A 25,102-nucleotide genomic window follows, 5' to 3' on the forward strand; every position below is an offset into this window, starting at 1 on the left:
AGTTCGGTAAGAATTTGATAGTTCGAATTTCAACAGTTTTAATTGAATCATGTGAATCTTCTTAAAAAATTTATTGAATATTTATAAATTATTTATTATCTTAAGAAATTATATTTATATACTTCTACTTCTGATTAAGCAGATCCGATTTTTTTTTCTTTGCTTAACTTTTTTTTTTTTCTGTAATTAAAAATTGTTTTAAAGGAAAAAGGTGGATAGCTTTTCAATTACGTAGAACAATGGGGAAACACAATACAAGATGCACGTTCTCCCACGGCAAAACATTTCCATTTCTTCTGGACTAAGCACACATGGGACTGTCTATCTACAACCTATAGGATCCAATGTTACTTCTAAAAAATTTAGGAGTATCTAAGTATTATTTAATATCCTTAATTTTCTGTAAGATTTAAAAATATATAAGCTTTAGGAGCAACAACAACAATAATATACTTAGTATAATCTCATAAGTAGTGTCCGCAGAGGGTAGTGTGTATGCAAATCTTACACTTGTCACGTGGAGGTAGAGAGGCTATATCTGAAGACCCTCGGCTCAAGGACAAATAAAAAGAAGCAGTGACAACAAACACTAACAACAACGACATAATAAGATAACTGAAGCGGAAAAAATAACACGTAGAAATATAACTCTACCAACATGAAAATACACCGCTAATACTATGAGCCCGTTTGGACATAAGAAATTTTTTCCTTTTAAATTACTTTTTCAGAAATCAGTGTTTGTTCATAAAATTTTTCATTTTCACTTGAAGATGCATTTTGGAAATTTTCAAAAATTTGAAAAACTCCAAAAAGCTGTTTTTAAAAATTTTCACTCAAATCACTCACAAAACTTCAAAAATAACCCAAAATTATATTCATGTCCAAACACAACTCTAAATTTCAAATACCATTTTCACTTGAAAAAATATTTCCCCCTATTTTAGAATTTTACAATTCTTATGTCCAAACGCCCACTAAATCAACTTGTCTGACAAAGAAATACACTCAAAAAATATTTAAATGCTTACCGTAATTTACCGTCTTTTTTACGAGTCATTCATAATTTTTCAAGTTAATTACTAACAAGTGAGTAATATAATGTGGATGTTCATCAACAATTAATTTATAAATGATTTGATTGTGTAAAATAATTATTGTCAGTGAATAGAATTCAAATTAAGCAAGAAAAATACTTCTGAACGGGAAATTATGAACTTTTTCCAGGCTTCATTTTATTTTATGTCTTAAAAACTATATATTATGAATTTATTTTTCTAACATGTTACTTGAACAAGAAAACAAATTAGCTACTTGGCTTGGAGCTGTCGGTATGTTTATAATACTAAAGTTTGGTCCACTCCTTATGAGATTTTATTATGCATATTGCAAAAGGATAATTAGACCTTTGTTCGGAATAATTTAAAGATTAGGTGTTAAGGATTCTTTGTTATAAAATAGTTAATTAATATTTACCATATTAAAGCTAATTGTTTACCCTCAAATTAAAATCGGATAATAATTAAATTTGTAAGTGATTTTAAGGATACACGGATTGACTTGATACAAAGCGATAAATTAAATTGTTATTGAATAAATAAAGATAAAATAAATTTAAACCACACGACCTGGATAGTTTCAGCTTTGATGGAATAATCGCTCTCGAGCCTGGCTCGCTACGACCGGTGACAATCAAAAAAGAACAAGAGCTTAAAGACAAAAAATAATAATGTATTGCTTCAGAGTGCGTGTTACAATATGTCAAATGAATTGTTAGACCCCCTTTATATAGTAGGGGGTCCTATTTTAGGTACAACTCTATACAAGGTAAAAAAATCTTTTGATTCACTGATTGCCGGCTCATTATCAATACGCGCCGAGATCCCCGCCATAATATTCGTCCGGTCCCGGATATTTCGGTCTTCTGTTAGCTATGCTGGATTGTCTGACAATGTTCTTCGAAGTCGCTCGAGGCTAGGATTGATTCCGGGATCATGGCCTCGATATTCTTGAAGGCAGGCGTTATGCCCCCGGATTCTAGTCCGGTGGGACTTTGGCTCAATTTCGGTCCCTTATTGCCATGTCTCGATCTTGGCTTATCTTGTCGCAGGCTAGGATGCATTATGAGTTCGGTTTCACCCGTATACACTTAGGGCAGTCTGATACATGAAGCATACTGTGTTTACGTAGGGTCTGGGGAAGGGTCGCACCCCAAGGGGATATGATACAGGCAGTATACCCTGATACAAGCATTATTGGCCCAAACCAATTTTTGGAACTTGAATTTTTTTTTTTTTTTAAACTGATCAAATTCCATTAACAAACAATATTTTTTAGAAATTGAGAAAAAGTAAACAAAATCTATGTTCAAACAGGCTTTTCAGCTAAAAGCAGTCATAAGTTGGTCACCCCCAACTTTTAGATTTTCAGCTTATAAGCATTTTTAGTTTGACCAAGACTTTTACTAGTTTATCTCTAATAATAGTATTTTTTAATTCACAAAATATTTTTCCCAAAATAAATTTCCTAACTTTCTCTTCGTTCCATATTCGTTGTTTATCTTTTTCATTATAAAGAAACTTTTTAATTCATAATCTTTTGTAAAACTTTTAAGGATTTTTTAGTCATTTTAATAAAAGAACAGCTTATCAGCATTTTTCTACCAAACACGTCAACTGGTTATTATCAATTTCAGCACGTCTATCCAAACACGTAAATACTTATTTAAAAATGCTTTTTAGCACTTCCAGCTTATCAGTTATTTACAATCAGCTAATCCAAACTGGCTCATAATCGTTTCTAAAAAGTGAAACTAGCAATCTCAAAAGGGACTTTTTCGTATATATAAAAGATTTTAAACTTATTTATCTGATTTTCTGTAAGTTTTCATATTTACAGAAAGTAACCAAAGTTTTTACAAAATATATACAAATTCGGTCAAAATCGACAATTTATCTACAACTTAAATACACATTTTTTATACAAAATTTGATCAAAAACTATAATTTACATACACTTTATATACCACTTAATACAATTATGTAAGTTATAGATATTTTGTATACCGTTTCTACATTCGACATACAAAATATATATAATTTGTGTATGGCTTCTTTTTCGAGTTTCAATCTGAAATTTCAACCAAAACCACCTCAAATTTTCACCAAATTCTCTCAAAAATGGGATATAAACTCCAAGGGGTATTACCAATCATTCGCAACAACACTCATTTCCAATTTAATCTACCCGCTTCTGATTAATATTATTTTGTTTATTGATTCCAAAAAGCTAAACGAAATTAATGATCTTCCCTCATTCAAAAGTGAAAATTCCTTCATTGTTCTTCTTTAAACTTAAACTCCATGACAATAAAACACCATTTTGTAAAATGAAAGGAAGGGAGAAATAATTTTAGCAATGATTTATTGTTGATTCAAGCAGCAACCAGGTTTTCAAATGGAGCTCATGTAATACACTTGATTAAACTTGAACTGACATCATTTCACGCATAGTAGCAAACTAGCTGTTGTATCGATATATTAAAGGTAAACGTGCACCATAGAAAAAAGTTGCCAAAACTGTAATAGGAAACATCTAACATAGAAAAAAAAAACAGAAAATAAAAAGAAAGATAAAACATAATAGAATTGCTTATGCCAAATCTCGTTGTTCTCGTAAAGGTATGGCTGAAGTTGAGAAGAAAGAGGCCAAACATTCTTATGTTAATTTATAATTTTAGTTTTGTGGTGGAAGAGAAAGAGAAAGTATGGAAGATTAGAGGCTAATACATTATTTTATATAAAATTGGTAATTTGTATATGGACTTGTAATTAAGTTAAAATCTCAATAGTAAAGGTAAATAAGTTTAAAAATTTGTATAGATAAGTAAAAATCCCATCTCTCAATATAAGCAGGTTAGCTGCTGCTTAGACGTTTTAATTCATAGTGAAGTCGTTACTCCCTCTGTTTAGTTTGACAATACTATCATATCTGCAAGATTCATGATAAACATATTAGTTTAAATATTCTCTGGTGAGAAAATCAGGAAGACTATTATCTGTCCCTTTTTTATATAAAATTTAAAAATCAAACGGAGCTAATAATGTTTGTCATCTTGCAAATATTTCTTTTGAAACATCATGTTTAAAATCTTTATTAAAAATAAACTTTGCTGCTTGACAGTCAGTTTTTATTAAAAACTTTTGATTATATAAATCAGTTTGAAATTTCATAACACACTTAACTATTGCAAGTATTTCTTTGGCAACGGTTGCATAATTCTTAATTGAATTTTATCGCTACTTTTTGTTCAGGATGAGTATATTCTCTTTCCTTCAAAGTACTTAGTCCTCATTCATCTGAGGCTAATACTTTCTTTATTACAATTTTCGATAAATTATAAATTCTCTTAGTTGTAGCAGGATAGAAATGCTGAATTTCAGCTAATCCTGTGGATGAGAGTATTATCTCATAATGCATTCTGTATTTATATGCATGAGTAGCGTATGATATTGTATCAAAATATCTTGACATTAATTGTCATGAATTATCCTTCCATTTAAGGTCGGATTGTTCCAGAAGAACTATTAGTTAGCCTCTAATTTTACTAGCTCAATTCGGTCTGCGTTCTTCCCGACTCAACTCTGTAAAAAGAGAAGGAAATAAAAATGATCTCTGTATCAGTTACCAGCTTAAATGTTTTATTCTAATCATTTTCAGATATAAACAACCAGCATATACCACCCAAAAAAGAAACAGCAGCTCCTTGAGACGTCCTTAATCTCCTTTAAAGTTTAAACTGACATCTCCACAATTTTAAACATCTTCAGAAACTTTTTATTAAAAGGCACAAATAATCATTATAATGAAATTGATCATATAAGGTAAATGTTGAAAATAAACAAGTCAAAAAAAATACTATAATTCGAACTATTCATTGCGTTTATACTTGCAAAGAGATTTACACCAAGTCCGATGATAAAGAGATGATACGTAACAGGCAAAATGTGATTCACAACGAAACTTTAGTATATAATTCATCTGGACCAAATTCAATAAAAGATTCAAGTGTTTCAGAAGAAAAGCTTCTGATAATTATAAAGACCCCCTATCGGTATCACAAATTTCAACAATAACAAACTTAGCTGCAATGCTAAAGGGGACCAAATGGGTGAAACAATCGAGAGGTTAGAGTCACTGGTAATTTTCCGCAGGACCTGAAAATACTGCAACTATAGTGCCTCAATTTGACGTCTGAGACGCTCAATATTCTCTTCGAATGATTCCAGTTCTTGCTTGAGGACACCAAGTTTCGATGTATTGTCTTCATGGACGTTAGGCGGAACTTTCTCTTTGTAGCCAGAGGCACTCATGACTTTGTTTAAGTTTTCATATTGCCTGCAAAAGAAGAAAGGTTCGGTACAACATGGCAAATTGAACAGCTTGTTAACTTCACCATATAAACTGACTCAAATTTCATGATATATACTTGAGTATTTTGAACGAAGACAGCTGAAGGGAAAAAAGTCAAATTGCATTCTGCAGTATTCATCAAACGAATGCACTAATAATTGAACAAGACTTGGTTGAATTGCCTCCGGATGAAAGCACTCACGTGTATATGAGGGGAGGGAGGAACAAGATTTCGGATTATCAAAGGAAATAACATGCCAGATGTATATTAAGAAGATGAATATCTGGAAAAGTGAGAGTAATATCAAGTCAAAAGCTAGATTGATCTTTTACTCTATTCTTCCTATTCGCCCACCATCTTTCTCAACGTAATTCAATGACCTCTGCAACTCAACTGATTGAAAATTTCCTCAGGTTTCAGTAGCTCGAAAACTAAGACAAACACCAATTTCCTGTTTTTTGCAAGCATTTTTTGATCTTTTACACTATTTTTCCTATTCGCCCGCCATCTTTTTCAATGTAATTCAATGACCTCTGCAACTCAACTGATTGAAAATTTCCTCAGGTTTCAGTAGCTCAAAAAGCAAGACAAACACCAATTTCCTGTTTTTTGCAAGCCTTATATAGTGAGTCAATTAAATACCAAATGGAAAAGCTTTTACTTCGCTTCTCTTTGATAGAAAAAATAAATAGTATGTCCACGGAAAGCAATTCAAAGGCACTTTACTAGTCAGAAAATCAAAATTTGCAAACGGTAGACTAGTCTATGAAACTTCACTTACTTCCTCGTCTCTTCTCTCTTCTTTTTGAGCCTTTCAACTTCATCCTTTGGGTTAATAGTAGTCCCTTTTTCCTCGAGAAAAACTGTGATGGACTCATCCACAACTTCTGTCAGCCACTGAGTTGGAGCTGCATCACTGTCACTTGAGACCTGATGAAAATTAATCAAGCAATGTACGCTGTAAGAAAAATAAGAAAATTTAATAAAAAACATGTATATGCCATCCATCCAACATAATAGCCACTGAATAGTCGACTCATATGCATACATCGGATATTCAAAAGACACTAGTCTCTGTTGGTTCCCTCTTACTTCCCTATTACTGCTATCTATATTATTCTTGATTTTACACCCAGTTCATCCATCCACATAATTAATAGTCAAACCTCTATTTGCCTCACCAACCACTGCCCCTTCCAATAAAACCTTGCACTAAAATGATAAGCACAGGCAGGACTATGGTATTTGTCAATAAGTATCACTCATCTAGTTCCATTTTTCCCTCAAAAGGACAAAGGTCTCAATCTATTTCGTCCTCGACAGATTGGGGCAAGGCTGTTGTTGTTGATCATGACTTGCTGAGTGGTCATCACATTTTAAAGGCCAAGTGAAATATTTAGGGCAACATACAGTATGTTTGAAGGATGTTTGAACATATCCAGCTTCATACCATGTAGGAGAGGAAAGGTACCAACAAAATAAGGAAATAGATTCTCTACTTTTTGGTATACTTTTTGCACACGTGAGATTTTCCTATTACTAACAAAATTGTTTGCTTTATCAAAAAAAAGAATAGGGAAGACAAGAATGAATAACATGCTGTAATGCAATCGCAAAACAACAAAACTAGTTTTTACAGCACAGTCATGCTAACTCACATCAAAGAAGTCAAGAATCAAAATGAACCAAGCCAGACACAGAAAGAGATACCTTCAAAGATGACAATGCGGCTAGAGTGCAAATCTCCAGTTCGCAGCTTTTTATCGTCTCCACATTATCATTTGTCCGGCAAAGCACAAATGCTTCTCGCCTAAAGAAAGCAATTCACCACCATTAGTTTGGAAAGCCAAAAATCCTAATTGTCTTTACGAAAAAGCTTTTTTTTCTCAAACCAAACTATCCATATCAAGCAATACAAAGAAAGCCTAACATATCAATCACTCTTGCAATCATTTATATGCATCAAAAGGCTGTATCACTGACTGAATGATCAATTTATTTTTTTCAGAAATGATAATTGTATTAAAACTGCAGCACTAAGAAAGTGCTGAAATAATAACTGACTGAATGATTCACAAACATATTAATCATAACACACTAGTATCCTACGTCCAAGTAATATACATTATATATCTAGTGGAATTTAGCATAGGTCCCTAGAGAAATTAAAACTCAAAAGATAAATATCAGTTACAGCAATGTGAAAGCTGAAGTAGCTAATTCCAATCTCCTAAAGATGGGCAAGAAAGACTGACATTACAAAGTACAAACAACTAAGACGAAAGATTGCATTAGGGATGAAGAAATTAACTAATTCTTTGATTGTCGAATATTTAATTGAAAAGACACTTAAAATTCTTTATTTGTATTATACTCCCACCCAAATTGTGACAACTTTTAACTCTTTCCACCGTAGAGGACGAATTTGCTTGCCACCACTTCAAAGAGTTATTCAACCTTCTACATCTCTAACAATCACAAAGCCGAAATTGACCAACCGCATATTCAACGGACGTTAAACACCAAACATGCTCTTTATCCAGCATATTACTTGTTTTTCATTCAAAAAGTGCTCTATGGTACTTCAACCATTCTCGTGTGGATAAGTTTGCTCGTGTTCACAACCTAGTGGTGGCAAAATGTATAAAAAAAGACAGTTATACATTCATATTATCCACTAAAAATGTGTTGGATAATGAACTTTTTAAAAAATGGGTCAAATATGGATATTATTCATAGTATCCACATAGATAACCAATGGGTTTAACTTTTACATTTGCAAAGACTCAAATTGAGAATTTCTTATGTTTGGGAGACTAGGAATTCTCCCAAAAGTGATCATATTCAAGAAGCCGTGGATAATATGGATATCTGTATTATCCGCCGATTAACCCATTTTTTATTCGTATTATATATAGGTCGGATCGGATACTTTATCCGTTTTTGCATCATCCATTTTTGACCCGTCCATATCTGAGCCTCTCTACCTTACTAGATAGGGGTAAGGTCTACGTACACACTACCCTCCACAGACCCCATTTGTGGGATTAGACTGGGTCTATTGTTGTTGTTAACCCGTCCATATCCGACCTGACCCACTCGTTTGCCACCTCTATCACAACCCATGACGGATTTTTCTCTTAATGCCCAACATACAATGAATAGTGAGCATAAGGCATTATAACATGGACTTCACACACCATTGACCCGTCCATATCCGACACATACAATGAATAGTGAGCATAAGGCATTATAACATGGACTTCACACACCATTGACCCGTCCATATCCGACTCGACTGGCCCGTTTGCCACCCCTATCACAAACCATGACGGATTTTTCTCTTAATGCCCAACAGACGATGAATAGTGAGCATAGGGCATTTATAACATGGACTTCACACACCAATGGACACCATACAGAACTTTTCTGCCGAAGAGATACCAAAGATAACCAGAAAATGTCAATTGAAATGCTCTTTATATGAAAAGATAAGTTCACCCAGAAGACACAGGAAACGCCTGAACATTTACCTTGCAAATCTCTCCTTTGGAGGCAACAATGCTCTCTTCGACCTTAATCCTTTAACAATGGATGATACTTTTTCCATCTCAGCTTCCACACTATCATTATTCCAGCTCTGAAAAAGTGAACAAACGTAGAGCAACACGGTTAATAGACAACATAAGAATCATATAGCAGCTAGCATGGAGCATTACACAAGTCCTGTTTTCTACTACTAGACTAATCTTGATGAGCTGCCTTTTTCAGACCCTCAAGCAAGCAACATATCCAAATACATTTTCTTGCAAAATAAATAGACTACATGGTTTTCTTTTCACATATACTTGGTGAGAAGTTTAACAAGGTACATGTGTGATTCCATATATTGATTTTTCAGAGATAGATCCTACGCAGCTCAGGGTAATCATTAAGCATCTATACCATCACACAAAAACCAACAGCAAAAAGAAAGAGGAAAAGGAGGGAAAAAACTACACTTTAACCTAAGTCAAATAAAAACAGGAAGTATACATTTACTTTAACAGCCAACCAACAGAAGTAATATGTCTATTTTCTTTTTGATAATGGACAGAAGTAATATGTCTATTTTCTAGTGGACATGAAATTTGTGCTTAAATCATACCTCTATAGTTGAAGGATAATCACTTATCACTATTGATTCTTTCTTTATAGAATTCCCGCTAGCAGGAAGGCGCTGCCATAATTCTTCGGTGACAAATGGCATAAATGGATGGAGTAATCTCAATCCGTTATCTAAACAAAGCCACAGGGTGTCTTGAGCAAATCTTCTTGCAGATACAAATTCAGGATTATCACCGGCAAAGTATGGCTTGATTACTTCTATGAAAACATCACACAACTGGAACTGCCACCACGAATATACCGCTGTTGCTGCATCGGAGAAATCATAAGATTCCAGGGATGAGACAGTTTTCGCAATGGCCTTGTTAAGTGCTGAGAGTATCCATTGGCAGCTAAAAGGCATTTCACGAGGAACTATCTTTGTTGGAGGGGTGTAATCTTCACCCAGTTTACTCATGGCAAACCTAATGGCATTCCACAGTTTGTTACACCATTGACGATACCCAACCACTCTTTGAATATCCAGATTGATCTTATCGGACTGGAAGGATAAATTAAGAAAGTTAATACTATCCAAAGAAAGTCAAAAGAAACGACTTATTAAACTTGTATATTACAAATGTAACAAACCTGGGCAGTGTATGAGACTAGGGCAAATCGAAGAGCATCTGCACCACATTCAGGAATACCACTAGGAAAGTCCTTTGCCTGTCCCTCTTTTGCCCTCTCAAATTCTTTGGCGTCCAGGTTACCCTCCTTTAATCTCTTATGAAGTCCAGCAAGTTCAATTCCATTAATAACTTCAAGAGGATCAATAACATTTCCCAATGACTTGGACATCTTACGCCCATGTGCATCACGGATCATTGGATGCAAATAAACCTGCAAAGCATTTTCAAAAGAACAAGATTTTTTGTGATCTCAACAGAAAGATCAAGTTTCGTAACAACATGCACGGATTACTAAATATAACTTTCAGAAGCACTCCACTTAAAATTCTGTTTTAGGCACTGAAAAAACCATGGATCATGGCTATCTTGGGGAAAATGATACCGACTGATAATCAAAAAGATTCAAAGAATCAAATTCCACTAAGAGCATAAAGCTCAATAAGAAAAATTAGTTTTTTCTATGAGGGATGATGAAGTTTGCTAACCTTCGTAAATGGCACATCACCTCCCAGCTTTATTCCCAACATCACCATACGTGCAACCCAGAAGAAGAGAATATCATGTCCAGTTTCAAGAACCGAAGTTGGATAAAATGTTTTGAAATCTGCAGTATCATCTGGCCACCCTAATACAGATAATGGAAAAAGACCAGAAGAAAACCAGGTATCCAGCACATCTGAATCTTGAGTGAGCCCAACAATCTCCTTCCCTGAAAATTTCCTACAAGCCAAATCTCGAGCCTCTTCTTCGTTTCTAGCGACAATCCAGTGATCGTCGCATACACCATATTCCTTCTGCTTATCATCATGCAGTGTCACATACCAAGCTGGAATACGATGACCCCACCAAAGCTGCCTTGAGATGCACCAATCACGGATATTCTCAAGCCATCTGCATGTTCACCACATAAGTCTTCGTGACATGGAACAGAACAGATTTTTAAGCAAGTGATGTATCAAGAAATGAAAAAATGGCACAAAATATCCTGTATAAAATTTATGATTAAAATCCATAACAAAATCACAACCAAGTTTTATGAATGTATGCATCTATATCTGATGAGATACTTGCACAAAAGCAAATGATAAACTATCCATTTCAACATGAATAAAAGATATATTGAATAGAAGAACCTAAAACAGAGTCATTAAACCCATCAAAATGCAATAGTCTACATATGGTAGAACCGTGGGGGACACAAATTGGCATCTCATTTAAACCCTTGAATTTATTAATAATCAACATAGATCAAAGCACCCTTTTTGGGCCAAATCAACAATTACCTTTTCCATTCAGCAACATATTGCTTTGGGATGATCTCCATTTTCCGGTTATCATCATCCGTAACAGCATCCAGAGCCTGTTTGGCCATACTTTTGCAGTTGACAAACCACTGGGGCTTTATAAGAGGTTCCACCACATCATTACTTCTTGAACAAATTCCAAGGCGCATCTCGTTATTCTTAGCATCCCTGTAGAGACCCTGTAACAGTCGACGCAACTCAGTCTCATCCGATTATCCCAGGTTACTATTTTTGACTTATTCCAGTCTCTCATATAAAGTCCTATGCCCAATGTTACATAACACAGTTTCTTCTTGGGGGTTACCTCAAATATAACCCACTTTTATAGGTAAAAACTTAAGCACAATTCAAAAGTCTCAAGAACTCATAAAGCTAAAAGTGAGATGATGTTGTGTTAAATGTTTTTGGCAAAAAGACGGAAAACCACTACAAGGCTTCTGGAGATCTGCTCATATATCCTATGCCACTGTGACCCTAGGGCATAACTTGTTTCCATTAATAAGTTGCATGCAGATCATGCCATTCGAAGTGGCCCAGCCCAAGCATTCAAGGGCTCGTAGCCCCCCCCCCCCCCCCAAACTCTTCCCCACGCCTATTTGTTCAACCGAGACGCAGCAGCACTCTTTTTTTTAATGAATAGAACAGCTCAATGTCGAAACTAATTCGCTTGTATGTAGCAGTATCTATTGTCCAGTTGACTCTACCTATTCATTGAATTAGCTTTATTGCAATTTATGTGTTAATTAGCTTCGCATAACAACAATAACAACAACAAACCCAGTATAATCCCACGAGTGAGCTTTGGGGAAGGTATTTTCTTACCCCTACCTTGTGAAGCTAGAGAGCTTGTTTCCGATAGACAATCAGCTTAAGAAAAGCATAGTTCACAATGTTGAAAAAGAAATATGGTAGTGAAGAAGCCATGGAAAAAGAAGCGGTAACACAACAGGATAATAAGCACCCAAGGGTGTGGCCTAGTGGTCAATGAAGTGGGTGAGAACCAAGAGGTCTCAGGTTCAAATCCCAGCGGAGGCAAATACTAGGTGATTCCTTACCATCTATCCAAACCTTGGTGGATAGAGTTACCTGGTACCTGTTGCAAGTAGGAGGTGGCAGGTATCCCGTGGAATTAGTCGAGGTGCGCGCAAGCTGGCCCGGACACCACGGTTATCAAAAAAAAAAAAAAGAAACAACCGGTAGTAATTGAAATCTAAGAATAAGAAAATACGAAAATAACACTAAAACTACTGGAATGAAAAAGATATCCGCTCAACATAAATACATAATTTCAATGATACTTTAATTGTAATCAATACAGAACGTTTTATAAAATATAATATGAAGTATGTTGCCTAAGGTTGTACTTTCATATAGCATCCATATTTGTGTGTTTGTCTGTACATACACACGGAAAGAGACACCGAGACACACGGGGGATCCACCTTGAAAGGTGGGGGTTGACGTGGCGCCTGCCAGCTTGGCAAAAAATTTATATATTTATTTTCTAAAATATGTTAAATATATTAGCTTGACGCCCACAATCTCAAACTTAAGATGGGTGCCAATGCTATGGTTGAAAACATGTTAAAGGTTTTTTATTAGTGTGAGGTCCAAAGTGAGTTTGCTTTAAATCGGTAACCTTCCAGCTATCTTTCTTTGTCCTTTCCCTTTTCGTTGTCTTTTTTATTTCCTATTTTTTCAATCTTTTTCCCTATTCGTCTATCCCATTCCCTCTTTTTTTCTACATTATCTTTTTCCTCCTTGATTGAACTTTTTTATCTGCTACCTCGAAGCGATCGAGAATTCACAACAACAACAACAAAAAATCCAGTGTAATCCACCGAGCGGGGTTTAGGAAAGGTAGTGTGTACGCAGACCTTATCCCCACCTTGAGAAGGTGGAGAGGTTATTTCCGATAGACCCTTGACTCAAAGAAAGATTTTTGATAATAAGAAAACCGAATCGAAAGAAACAGTTGGCAGTGATAGAAATCTAAAAAGATAAGAAAGTACATGACTAACACTAATACTACTAATATGGATAAGAAAAACGCACGACTACCTATTAATCTTCCACCATAATACTTGACCTTCACACCCTCCTATCATGTGATGTCCTCGTTAAGATGAAGCAATGTCATATCCTGCCTAAGCACCTCTCCCTAATACTTCTTTAACCTACCTCTACCTCTCCTCAGACCCACAAAGGCCAACCTTTCACACATGCTTACTGGGGCATGTCCGAACCATCTAAGCCTAGTTTCCCGCATCTTATCCTCCACGGGACCACACTCACCTTATCCCGAATATCTTCATTTCTAATTTATCTAACTGAGTATGTCATCACATCTATCTCAACATCTTCATTTTACTACCTTCATCTCCTGGACATGGGAGTTGTTGACTGGCCAACACTCCGCCCCATACAAAATAGTCGGTTTAACCACCGCTCTGTAGAACTTACCTTTAAGTTTTGGTGGCACATTCTTATCACACAGAACACCGAATGTGAGCCTCCATTTCATCCACCTCGCTCCAATACGATGTGCTACATCCTCGACAATCACTCCATTTCCTTGGATTACTGACCCAAGGTGAGTTGATCCTGGTGCAATCCTATCACCACTAGAAAGTATTCCGAGTCTCCTCTCATTGTCCCCACCCACGTTTCAGCCCCATCATACATGTCCTTTATCACCATAGTGTAAGCCACAAGAACTCCTCTAGCCTCCAAACAACTCCATAGGTCCTCCCTTGGGACTTTGTCGTATTGTTTTTCTAGGTCAATGTACACCATCTGCAAGTCCTTCTTTCTCTCCCTATACAACTCCACCAATCTCCTTACAAGGAAAATGGCTTCCGTAGTCGAACGCTTCGGCATGAATCCGAACTGATTCCCGGAAATAGACACGCTAATCCTCACCCTCGCTTCCACCACCCTCTCCCAAAGTCACGACTCTTAATCTTAAATCCTACTTTCTTTTATCAAGTTTGAAAACCTTTCATCTTACTAGCAATCTTGGATTACGATCGAATTAAATGTTCATTTCTTGTGTTTATTATATCATGAAATTTTGTGATTTTCTATGATTGTTCACTTCAATTTAGAATTCTTTGTTTTTAAATTGTGATGAAAACTTTGTACGCATTAGGGTAGAGAAAACATGAATTTTCAAGTATTGTTTTTGAAACGTACATTATATTAATCTAGTTCTACATTACTCTATAAAATACGTTGTTTTTAATTTGATCCAGAGAATAATCACATTTGCATAGATAATTATCTATATATAATTATAAACCTGGGAATAGTAAAGCTGATGTGGCACCTCTCATAGTTGAGGATTGCTATCTTTTTTCTATTTTTTGGCTTTTCCACCAATTTTTTCCACAATTATGTTCATAAAAATATTCAAAAGATCCGTTCACTTTCTCAATTAATAATAATAACTGCCAGCAATCTGTATTAAGAAAATAGCGAGCAATCAAAATAAGAAGCGTTCTTCTTCAATACCCAAACAAATCCTCACACCTCTTATCTTTCTTAATTAATGGTAAAGGAGTTCATTACATTGAAATCGAAAACGGAAAATCCTCATATTCAGAAATTGACCAATTCTACTGCCTCTTCAAATTAAAGAATGTAGCAATACACTTTTCTTGTACTATCTGCTACGTTTTAGACATTGAGGACTCCGGCAAAAAAGGAACCTTTCTGCACGAGGTGACTTAGTTTTAGATCATTTCCACAGTCACGTGTGTTCTTGAGCATTATTTGAATCTCATTCTTCCTCACATATTTTTTTCACTTCAGATGAAGTATTTGTTGCTTTCTTTCCTTAGTTATTGGGGTATTGTTATTTGTTTTAATGTTTACAATTTTATTCAGAATTGGGTTACTTATCAATTGTACGGTATTCCATATATTGTTGTTATACGTGGGATTCAACTTCATAATGCAGGAAACAAGTATTTGAATAAGATTGTGTGCTATTTACTTAATTAGCAACATTTATCTTCATGTCAAGTACCCTTTTTTAATGTTGATGTAGCATTGTTGTATGTGGGATTTAATTGCTAAATGCTGGAAAAAAATATGTGAATAAGATTTTATGCTATTTACTTAATTAGCAGCATTTATCTTCATGTTGAATACCCTTTTTTTTGTCAGCATATCAAGTACCCTAACTATTGTTGTAATTAAAGAGACCTAAGAAACTAATGTCTATTCTCGAGAGTTCAAATATTTAACAAATAGACTGATAGGTTGTGTTTTAAAACACAAGTAATTAACTAGAGTTGATTTTATATATATATCAGAAGTATTGAAGTTTTTTCTGTGTTTTAGAAGCAATATTTTCTAGCAATGATGAGGTTTATATCTCGAAATATTCTGGTTTAAGTAATGGTGATCTTCTTTCTTTTTATTTTTGGTTGATACTCTTAACGAGATGTTCAACAGTTCAAGGCTAACAAACATGTGGTTTGATGTTAGTTCCCTTTTGTGTTTTGTTTCTCTGAATTTACACAACTTATATTCTTATTTGCATGTTGATTATGTTCTAAAGACTTGGCACCTCTTAGGCCAAAAAAACTAATTTTCTTTTTTTCTCTAGCTTTCATATTTTTTTCAATTCATGTTAGAAGCCCAAAAGGAAATGGAAATATTACATAAATAATTAATCCTTTCATAAGAACTGTTTCTTGCATAAGTCTCATCAAGAAATTAGGATTGTTTTATGGTGTGCCTTTATATTTTCTTTTACCTTTCTAATTTGTGTGAGGTAATTGTTGTTTGTTATCTTAAATTTCGTTACGTTATACTTATCTTCTTATTTTTTTCGTTTTAGCACATGGTATACTCTTATATCTCTTTTATTTTTTCTTCCTACTAAAACGACTAAAAATATTTTAAGTTGAAATTACATTATAAAATATGATCTTCCAGATCACTACTCTTACACATAAACAGGAACATGGACATTCATAGAGATAAAGACATTAATTTTTCTAGCGGAACATGTAAGCGTTTGGGCATAAGAATGGTAAAATTTCGAAAAAAAAGTGAAAAAAAAATTAAGTGAAAATGGTATTTGAAAATTAGAGTTGTGTTTGGACATGAATATAATTTTGGGTTGTTTTTGAATTTTTGTGAGTGATCTGAGTGAATTTTAAAAATAGTTTTTTGGAGTTTTTCAAATTTTCGAAAAATTCCAAAATTCATCTTAAGTGAAAATTGAAAATTTTATGGCCAAAAAGTAAAAAAATTCTTATGTCCAAACAGGATCTAATCATGGGGATTCTTCTCTTTCAAGAAAGTGAATTTCTTGGAGAAAACAAAGGAAATAAGGCAACATCAGTAAAACTTTCACAAAGAGACTGCTATTCACTGCATTACTAGAACCCAGAATAGGGAGAAAAAAGGCTGAAATTTCACAATATAATTCAATCATGCATTAATACTCGTAACTATTGCAATTAATGTATTATCTACTCATATGAGAAGTTGAATAACCATTCAAGAATTAATGAGAACACTTTAGTGGCGGATGACTTTTGCGCTTCCTAGACAAATCGATTGTTATTTTTTCATTTGGTAAGAGAATTCTAAGGGTGGGGTGGGGGGAGGGTTAATTAAAATATCTTGAAAGCAAGGAATGAGAGAATAAAAAGCAAAACAAAAAAGAAGGGGGAAAAAAACAAATACCTTTCTTGGTTTATGAGATGTGTCACGTTATCAATGTAATGACCAGCTTCATATTATACAGATATGGATATACGTATATGATTTCGTAAATTCACTTATGGATTTTATGACCGCGCGAAGCGCAGATAAATTCACTAGTTTTGAAATAAGGATCGAGTTGATGCAAAATGCATAGCTATCTTTGTGTTGGATTTCAATTAATTATCCGAAGATGTAGCTTAAATCTAGCACTTACATTAATAAAAAAAATATAATAAGTATTTTCTTCACAATGGTTTTTGCTTGTATATTAATATTGAAGACGTTATATTTTTTCTTATACTTTCATAAAATTAGTGGGATTGCCCTATTGTGGCTCTAATTGTGCAAATTTCTTTTTAACAGAAACGGTATGATTCCCTTATTGAAAATGTTGTTATTCTTTACTTATGCAAATTCACTTTTAATTAGACAAATATAAGAAAAAATGTGATTTGCCTATTGAAAATTATGTTTTTAGTTGTGTTGCGGGTAGTAGAGGCGTGATTTCCCTATTGAAAATGTTTGTTCATTTTGTTGATAAAATAACTTTAATTTCAAACTGATAAGGAACCGAACCGGTCAACTACACTACTCAAACTTTATGGTAAAAAATATGGCACCCGCCACCTTCAAATCCTGGATCTGTCCCCGGTGACACATACTCACACAGACATATATACATATTTCTATGTACATATCACTTTTAATTAGACAAATATAAGAAAAAATGTGATTTGCCTATTGAAAATGATGCTTTTAGTTGTGTTGCGGGTAGTAGAGGCGTGATTTCCCTATTGAAAATGTTTGTTTATTTTGTTGATAAAATAACTTTAATTTCAAACTGATAAGGAACCGAACCGGTCAACTACACTACTCAAACTTTATGGTAAAAAATATGGCACCCGCCACCTTCAAATCCTGGATCTGCCCCCGGTGACACATACCCACACAGACATATATACTTATTTCTATGTACATATATACATTATTTCTATGTGTGCTTATAGCAAATTTGAAATTGTATTTGAAGTATACTTATGTATTAGGCTTCCATCACTTTTGGAGCATGGATGCTACAGAATGGTCGTAAACAAAATGCCTAATAGAATGTTTTAGGCACCGGCAACAGATGTACAACATACATCTTACATTGTTCAAATATTTTTTTCATTTATCTAAACATGCCTGAGAAAAATTTGTTTACCTTTTCCTGGACATGGAATGATGGATTCAAATGGAACTAGAATGTATAGAGGTGGGTCAAACCTTTATGGCTATTATGTTTCAATATCCTTCATATATCTTGACATACTCATATTGGACAGATATACATGGTTATTTCGGATGCAAGTGGGTGCATCACATCAATGGATCTTTTAATTAATTTTATTTTTATTTTAAAGGTAGGCCTGTTGTTGTATTTTTATGAAGAGACACCCATGGATCTCTTAAATGCAAGACCTCATAAATGATCATAAATTAGAACAAATTTCTATGTATCAATACATGCACGTTGTCCACTACCATTTCATTTACCGCTAATACAGTACAGAAGTTATGAAGATACCTTTTCCTTTAAAGCTTCAGTCACAGCGACACGAGCTTTGAAACGAGGCATTCCTTCAAAGTATGGGCCCGCATTACTATTTATATTCCCATCATCAGTAAAAATGCTTATGAATTCAAGCTTGTGACGCTGTCCAACCTCGAAATCATTTGGATCATGGGCTGGAGTTATCTACAAGGATATTCAAGGAATTATGAATATCTGGGACTCAGGCAATTATTTCTCAGCACTCAAATATAACGATATAAAGTACCTTAACAGCACCAGTCCCAAAATTCATATCTACAAGTATTTCATCACAAACTATTGGAAGCCTTCGTCCATTGAATGGATGAATAGCAAATCTCCCATGAAGGTGACTGTATCTTTTGTCTTCAGGATGTATAGCAATTGCAGTATCACCAAGCATTGTTTCAATTCTGGTAGTCGCCACAACAATTTCACCAAGGCCACCTTCCAAGGGGTAAGCAAATGATGTCAGCACCCCGAACTCCACAGGCTCCTCATATCCAGGAACACTCAGAAGTGTCCTCTCTTTGATATCTGTATATTCGACCTACAAACAGAAAGTAACTTATACAGTGTATAAAGAAGTATTTGCAACACCAACTAAAAGCTGATCCTACAGGGCTACGTGGCTCACCTCAATATCAGATATTGCAGTACGCAAGACACAATCCCAATGCACCATACGTGGAGCCCTTGATAGATGATAACAAAAGGTTAATATAGAGTCAAAACTAATTCAAGAAACTCATACTCAAGAAAATGGCTACATCCTACCCATAGCAAGAAGACATTCACATGCACATAATGAGGAGAGGAGGCAGACAGAGGAAGAAAAAGAGCTATATACCTGTATATAAGACCTTCATTGGACAGTCTCACAAATGCTTCAGTAACAGCTTTAGACCTTTTCTCATCCATGGTAAAGCACTGATTTGGGAGAACATGTGTTACAGCAGTACAGCACAATAAATAAGTATAACTACAACAACTTCAGGATTTCTCCAACCGAGGTAGAAAAGGGTAAAATCTCGATTTGTACCTCGCGAGACCAATCAAGTGACGCACCCAAGCGACGTAATTGCTGCAGTATAGTACCCCCATACTCATTCTTCCAGTTCCAGACCTACAAAAACCTTAGCAAGTACAATAAATAAATCTATGGGTGCAAAGAATCGTTAGAAATTAGTATTTGATTTTCTTTATTTAACTTTTCAACAGAGACATTCCAGACTGAGAAAGAGGAATTGGAAGGATATTTTTTTGATTAAGGAAACAATTGGAAGGATATTATAGCCATTGAAGTGGTTTTTCTTACGGGAATGAAGAGATAGTAATGAGAGACTTAAAAATAAGTTTAAGACGCTAAATAAGGAATTACTAGCACTTAGCCGTATATACTCACTTCAGATACAAAGTTCTCACGCCCAATATCATGTCTAGTCAAATTCCTCTCCCGCATAATCTTCTTCTCCACAACAACCTGAATTCCACATCCGCAATGCACGATTAGAAAATCTCACACAGTTCCATAAACTGTGCAAGTGACAAACAAACAGCAGAAATGTTAAAGTCATGATTTGACATGTTTGACACACAACCTGTGTTGCGATCCCAGCATGATCCATCCCTGGCACCCACAAGGTATTGTATCCGGACATTCTCCGCCAACGAATAATTGTATCCTGGAAACAAAGGTAAAATATAAAATTCGTATAAGCAAATGAACACTCAGAACTAGGCTCGGTGACTCTTATACCTCGATGGCAGCAGTGAGTGCATGTCCGATATGGAGAGCACCAGTCACATTTGGTGGGGGCAAGACCTGCATTTAAACAGAGAGGTAAGCAGCTCAGGAGAAAGGAGTCCAAGCTAGACCATGTACACGGTAACAAGCAAGACTTTGGCATCAGCTTATTTACCTTACAAATTATTGAGTAACAGTGTAACACAATTCACCAAGTAATTGTCTAAATGAAAAGATACCAGTTAAGTCTGTCAATATAAACCTCAGTAGCTTTTTTACTTTTGGGCCCATATGAGAATTAACAGTAAGTTAAACAGTGTCTCCATGATAACATGGAATCCCATCCAGCAGCAGTTTGGTGGGTATTCTGGAGAAAAAACAACTCCAATTTTTCAGACAAAAGTTCTGTACTTAGTCTTAAGCTCAACTGTATTCTTCTGCTTTCTTTTTGGGATAAAAATGGCTGTTGTAAATGATTTTGAGTTGCCATGTTTGACTCTGTTAGCTCACTGCAGAATCTGTGAACTTTTTTTATATTCATATGTGAAATTACCAGCGACACTTGTTTCTGGTCTTGATTAATAAAATTTCACCCTATCCAAAATAAAAGAAGGAAAATAAATTTCCCTCTAATTCAAAAAATAACATCCTCCCCTGTGAAATCCTGGAGAAATGAGCAATTGAAATTGACAAAACCGTCCTAGCATACTGAAGGAAAATGAGCAACTGAAACTTGCCTTCCTCTTCAATACCTACTAAATTGTTTAGGGTACTTTTGCTATCCATTAGAAAGAGAGTAGAAAAAAGGTTTCCAAAATCCACATCATGACACAAAGCAAGGTAAGATAACAAATAAAAAGGCCTGGATGTACATATATTCAAACTTTAAAATTCCAGTAAGTAAAAATTGCTATGTTGTGAGATACCAACATGTGCTTCTCCTTACAAAACTCTCCTACGAATAGGGATGGCAATGGAGCGGCGCGGCTGCGGGCTGAGCGGGTTTAGACATATGCGGGGCAGGGCGGGTTTAGACATACGCCTCTGCAGGGCAGGTTGAAACAAATCTTTTTTAATTCTGTGCGGGTGGGTGCGGTGCAGGTGCAGGATAAGATTAAAAATTTTACAAAATTACAACTTTCCCCCCAAGGTAACTTTCTTCGGCTTTCACCTTCCTCTCTCGGTTCTCTATCTATGAAGACTGAAGTTATCCTTGTAGTTTAATAAAAAGCTTTTGACTAGATTGCACTGGCGAATCTAGCATATCTCCTACAAGGCTTGTTATTTGTTATACCTGAATTGACCTATGAAAATCAAAGTGATATATTCTACTATTATTCTGTTTTTGACTCCAAAAGATATTACTTTTATGTCCTTAATTCAGATTTATGATTTCTTATCTTAATCAAGGATTTTTCCTAGTTTAATTGGAACAACTTGTAGCACTCCAGGTTCCTCTGCAAACGTGACATCTTAGAATTTCAGATTTAACTAAATGGAACCAAAATAGACACAATGTTTCCAATCAGTTGTTTATGGTTATGTTTCCACTCAGTTGTTTATGGTTTTTGGTTTCCATTACAAACTAAGACTGTTAGTTTAAAAGATTTTATAGTGTATACCATTGTGAAATGAGAAAAATCACATAGACAATTCCACAGGAACCTTAAGTCCTTACCAAATGAAAATTCCAGCCAAAGGATTAAAAAGAAATAAAACTAACAAAATAAATAAATAAATAAACGGGCCGGGGCAGGTGGACGCAGGTGTGGATGAGGGGCGGGTGGACGGGGGTGAAAGTCCCTATGCGGGGCGGGTTGAAATTTTGCGGGTTAAAACAGCACCTGCACCGCACCCGCGCCATCCCAACCTATGAAATCAAAGTACACATAGTTGCATTTGTAGGTGAATGCAACTCCTTATTTATCCTATATGTCCTCGATATTTATTCACACCAATATCTTCCTTCAGAACAACAGCACAAGAAGTCAGAAATAAACTTACAATCACAAAAGGTGGTTTAGAGCTGTTCGGGTCTGCAACGAAGAAATTGGACTTCTCCCACCAAGAATACCACCTATTCAGGTTAGCATAAAGAATCATAATTGTGCTCTAACAAGAATTGTACTCTGAATCAGTATTTAGAAAAAAACAAGGAGTAATTAGAAAGTAAAGGTGAAAACCAATTTTAAACTCACGATTTCTCTACAGCACTGGGATTAAAAGTCTTTGCCATTTGACGGGAGAGCCTCTTCTTCTCCCCCAGAGGTGTTTCTGGATCAACATAATCCTCAGGGTTTTCCTCTTCACCTTCCCTTTTTGAGCTCTTCTTCTTAGCAGCCTTTGACACATTGGAGGCGCCCTGTGCCTTAATGCAGACGAACCATGTCAGAGAAGCTCGGGAAAACCACAAATTAGATAACACTTATTAAAACTTTGATAATATTATCACAATGTGGGATTGCTGAAGGTCTTGGTAGTGATACCTAATGTTTGGTAATTTGTTTTCCTCCAAAACTGATATATAGTGAATGGCATTGACGGATAAGAAGCCATTCTACCAAGACAGGCATTTACCAAATAGACAAGTATCAAACATAATTAGATAAATAAAAAGTAGTTATACCTTTTTTGCTGCTTCCGCTTTTTGGGCGGCCTTGAGTTTTTTCAACTCTTTCTCTCTAGCCTACCAACCAACCAATAGACAAAAAAAGGACCACTTAGCAAGTATAAGCCCAGTAAATAATTCAGAAACAGGAAATATATAGAAAGTGCAAAAAGATTTATGTTCTATCCACCGTCATTGTAAAGAAAAAATTATAGGTAACCATCCATAAAAAGTGGTATTTGTAATCCTGAAAATAAGGCAAGTTACCTAAAAACGAGTAAAGGTGACCTGATAGAGTAAAATATTTTCTACACTGACAATGCATATATTTCGAATCCATCAATCAACTGCAACAATCCTAAGTTAGAATCCATACACTTGAATATCACAAAGAATATTGGTCTTAAACAAGGAATTGATATTTGAACCCCAAAAATATTATCGAATCACATTGGTTCATTGTGACAATGCATATATTTCGAATCGATCAATCAACTGCAACAATCCTAAGTTAGAATTCACTTGAATATCACAAAGAATATTGGTCTTTAACAAGGAATTGATATTTGAACGCCAAAAATATTATGGAATCGCAATTGTTCATTGTGAGAAATCATCCATCACAAGAAAACATAAAAGAAAACAGTGTTCAAACCTTTTCTTCTTTTTTCTTTTTCTTTTCGAGCTCTTCTGGGGTTAATTCCTTTCCGTCTGATGCTGCCGCCGCCGCCTATTATCAGAAACTCAATAATTTAAATCAAACAGATTCTACCACAATGTGCATCACAAAAAAACTACCTCCAAATATTCTTACCTCCGTTTTACAATTTTTCACAGTCTCTTGTGATTTACCCGACGAGTCAGCCTACAATCAGTTCAGTTCACAACAATAAAAAACTAGAGAAAGTTTGAATTTTCAAAAACGATATATATTAGTAAAAGAGAAAAACTCACCATAGTATCGGATTTAGAAGAGAAAATACAGCGACGGAGATTAAAGTACGAAGAAGAAAACGACGTCGGAGATGGCCGCCGGCGGCCGATGAAAGTGGACTGAGCAAGTAAACACTGGGAGGCTTTGAGAAGTACCCTAAGGCAAGCCGTTATGGATTGTTAGATGGAATTTCGAATAACTGTTTGCGTGAAAATACTGCGAGTATATGGATGTTTGAGATTCGGCCCAATTTTCGGGGCTTGATAATGGGCCCAAAATTCCTTTCCTGGATCTCAAGTGACCCCAGTTTTTGGGGTTAAATTTGAAGTTATACCATTTGCACAAAAAAATTGTAAGCGTACTCACTTTAGGATTAACTTAAAACTTATCGAGTCTAAGAGAGTGTTTGGTATGAAAGAAAATATTTTCATAAAAAATATGTGGTTTTATCACTTTTTTTTTTTTGGTTGGTGAGCGAAAAACTTTTTTCGGAAAATATTTTCTAGTATTTGGTTAGAGAGTAGAAAATATTTTTTTATGCTACTTTCCTCGTCCCCCTCCCTCTCCCAAATAGCCAACATTTTCAGTACTCTATTTTCTTCAAGAATTTAAGTATTCTTCTAAAAATTCACACAACCCAAATGAACTAATGCGTTGCTTTACTTTTTTACGTAAAATAACATTGAAATTTGTGCTCCATAACTAAAAAAAATACTCATATTTTGGTTGAAAAAGAAAGTACACTTTCTACAATATGAAAATAAAGTACTCATCTTATTGAAATAAAAGAAAATACTCATTTTGTTGAAATGAAAATAAATAAATTTTTTACATCATGAAAAGAAAATACTTTGTTGTTGAAATGAAAGAAAATATTTTTTCTACATGAAAGGAAAGTTTTTTTTTTTTTTGTTCAAATTAAAAAAAATACTTTTTTATATCATGCAAAGAAAGTACTATTAATAATATTTTTATTTAGGGTGGGGGATGGGGAAGGTTGAGAAGGAGTTTTGAAAAA

General features: G+C 34.9%; 1 protein-coding gene across 2 annotated transcripts; it reads right to left on the reverse strand.

Annotated features, from left to right (window-relative positions):
• Positions 1 to 5,007: 5,007 nt before the first annotated feature.
• Positions 5,008 to 24,316, reverse strand: LOC107793466 (valine--tRNA ligase, mitochondrial 1). Of its 2 annotated transcripts, none has more exons than XM_075230830.1 (22): positions 24,105 to 24,316; positions 23,965 to 24,015; positions 23,806 to 23,880; positions 23,169 to 23,228; positions 22,741 to 22,904; positions 22,547 to 22,619; positions 20,555 to 20,620; positions 20,397 to 20,480; positions 20,201 to 20,278; positions 19,838 to 19,921; positions 19,646 to 19,725; positions 19,433 to 19,490; positions 19,043 to 19,345; positions 18,790 to 18,960; positions 11,475 to 11,674; positions 10,677 to 11,082; positions 10,151 to 10,402; positions 9,561 to 10,061; positions 8,947 to 9,053; positions 7,124 to 7,223; positions 6,195 to 6,343; positions 5,008 to 5,397 (listed from the first exon to the last, which is right to left on the reverse strand). In XM_075230830.1, the coding sequence occupies exons 1-22, from the start codon at positions 24,105 to 24,107 to the stop codon at positions 5,232 to 5,234; spliced, it is 3,231 nt and encodes a 1,076-aa protein (XP_075086931.1). In that variant the 5' UTR covers positions 24,108 to 24,316; the 3' UTR covers positions 5,008 to 5,231. The 2 variants fall into 2 exon arrangements, with proteins under 2 accessions (XP_075086931.1, XP_075086929.1); XM_075230828.1 differs by having other exon boundaries at positions 22,741 to 22,910.
• Between the last annotated feature and the right edge of the window lie 786 nt (positions 24,317 to 25,102).

Source organism: Nicotiana tabacum, chromosome 2, assembly GCF_000715075.1.
Source record: "Nicotiana tabacum cultivar K326 chromosome 2, ASM71507v2, whole genome shotgun sequence".
NCBI lineage: Eukaryota > Viridiplantae > Streptophyta > Magnoliopsida > Solanales > Solanaceae > Nicotiana > Nicotiana tabacum.

What these genes read in the sequence shown, in the direction of transcription:
- LOC107793466 (XM_075230828.1), bottom strand. An exon ending in CTAAACCACCTTTTGTGATT is followed by an intron (nt 20,621 to 22,546) that starts GTAAGTTTATTT and finishes GTTTAAATGCAG; the next exon opens with GTCTTGCCCCCACCAAATGT. An exon ending in CACTTGATTGGTCTCGCGAG is followed by an intron (nt 19,726 to 19,837) that starts GTACAAATCGAG and finishes CTCCCAAATCAG; the next exon opens with TGCTTTACCATGGATGAGAA.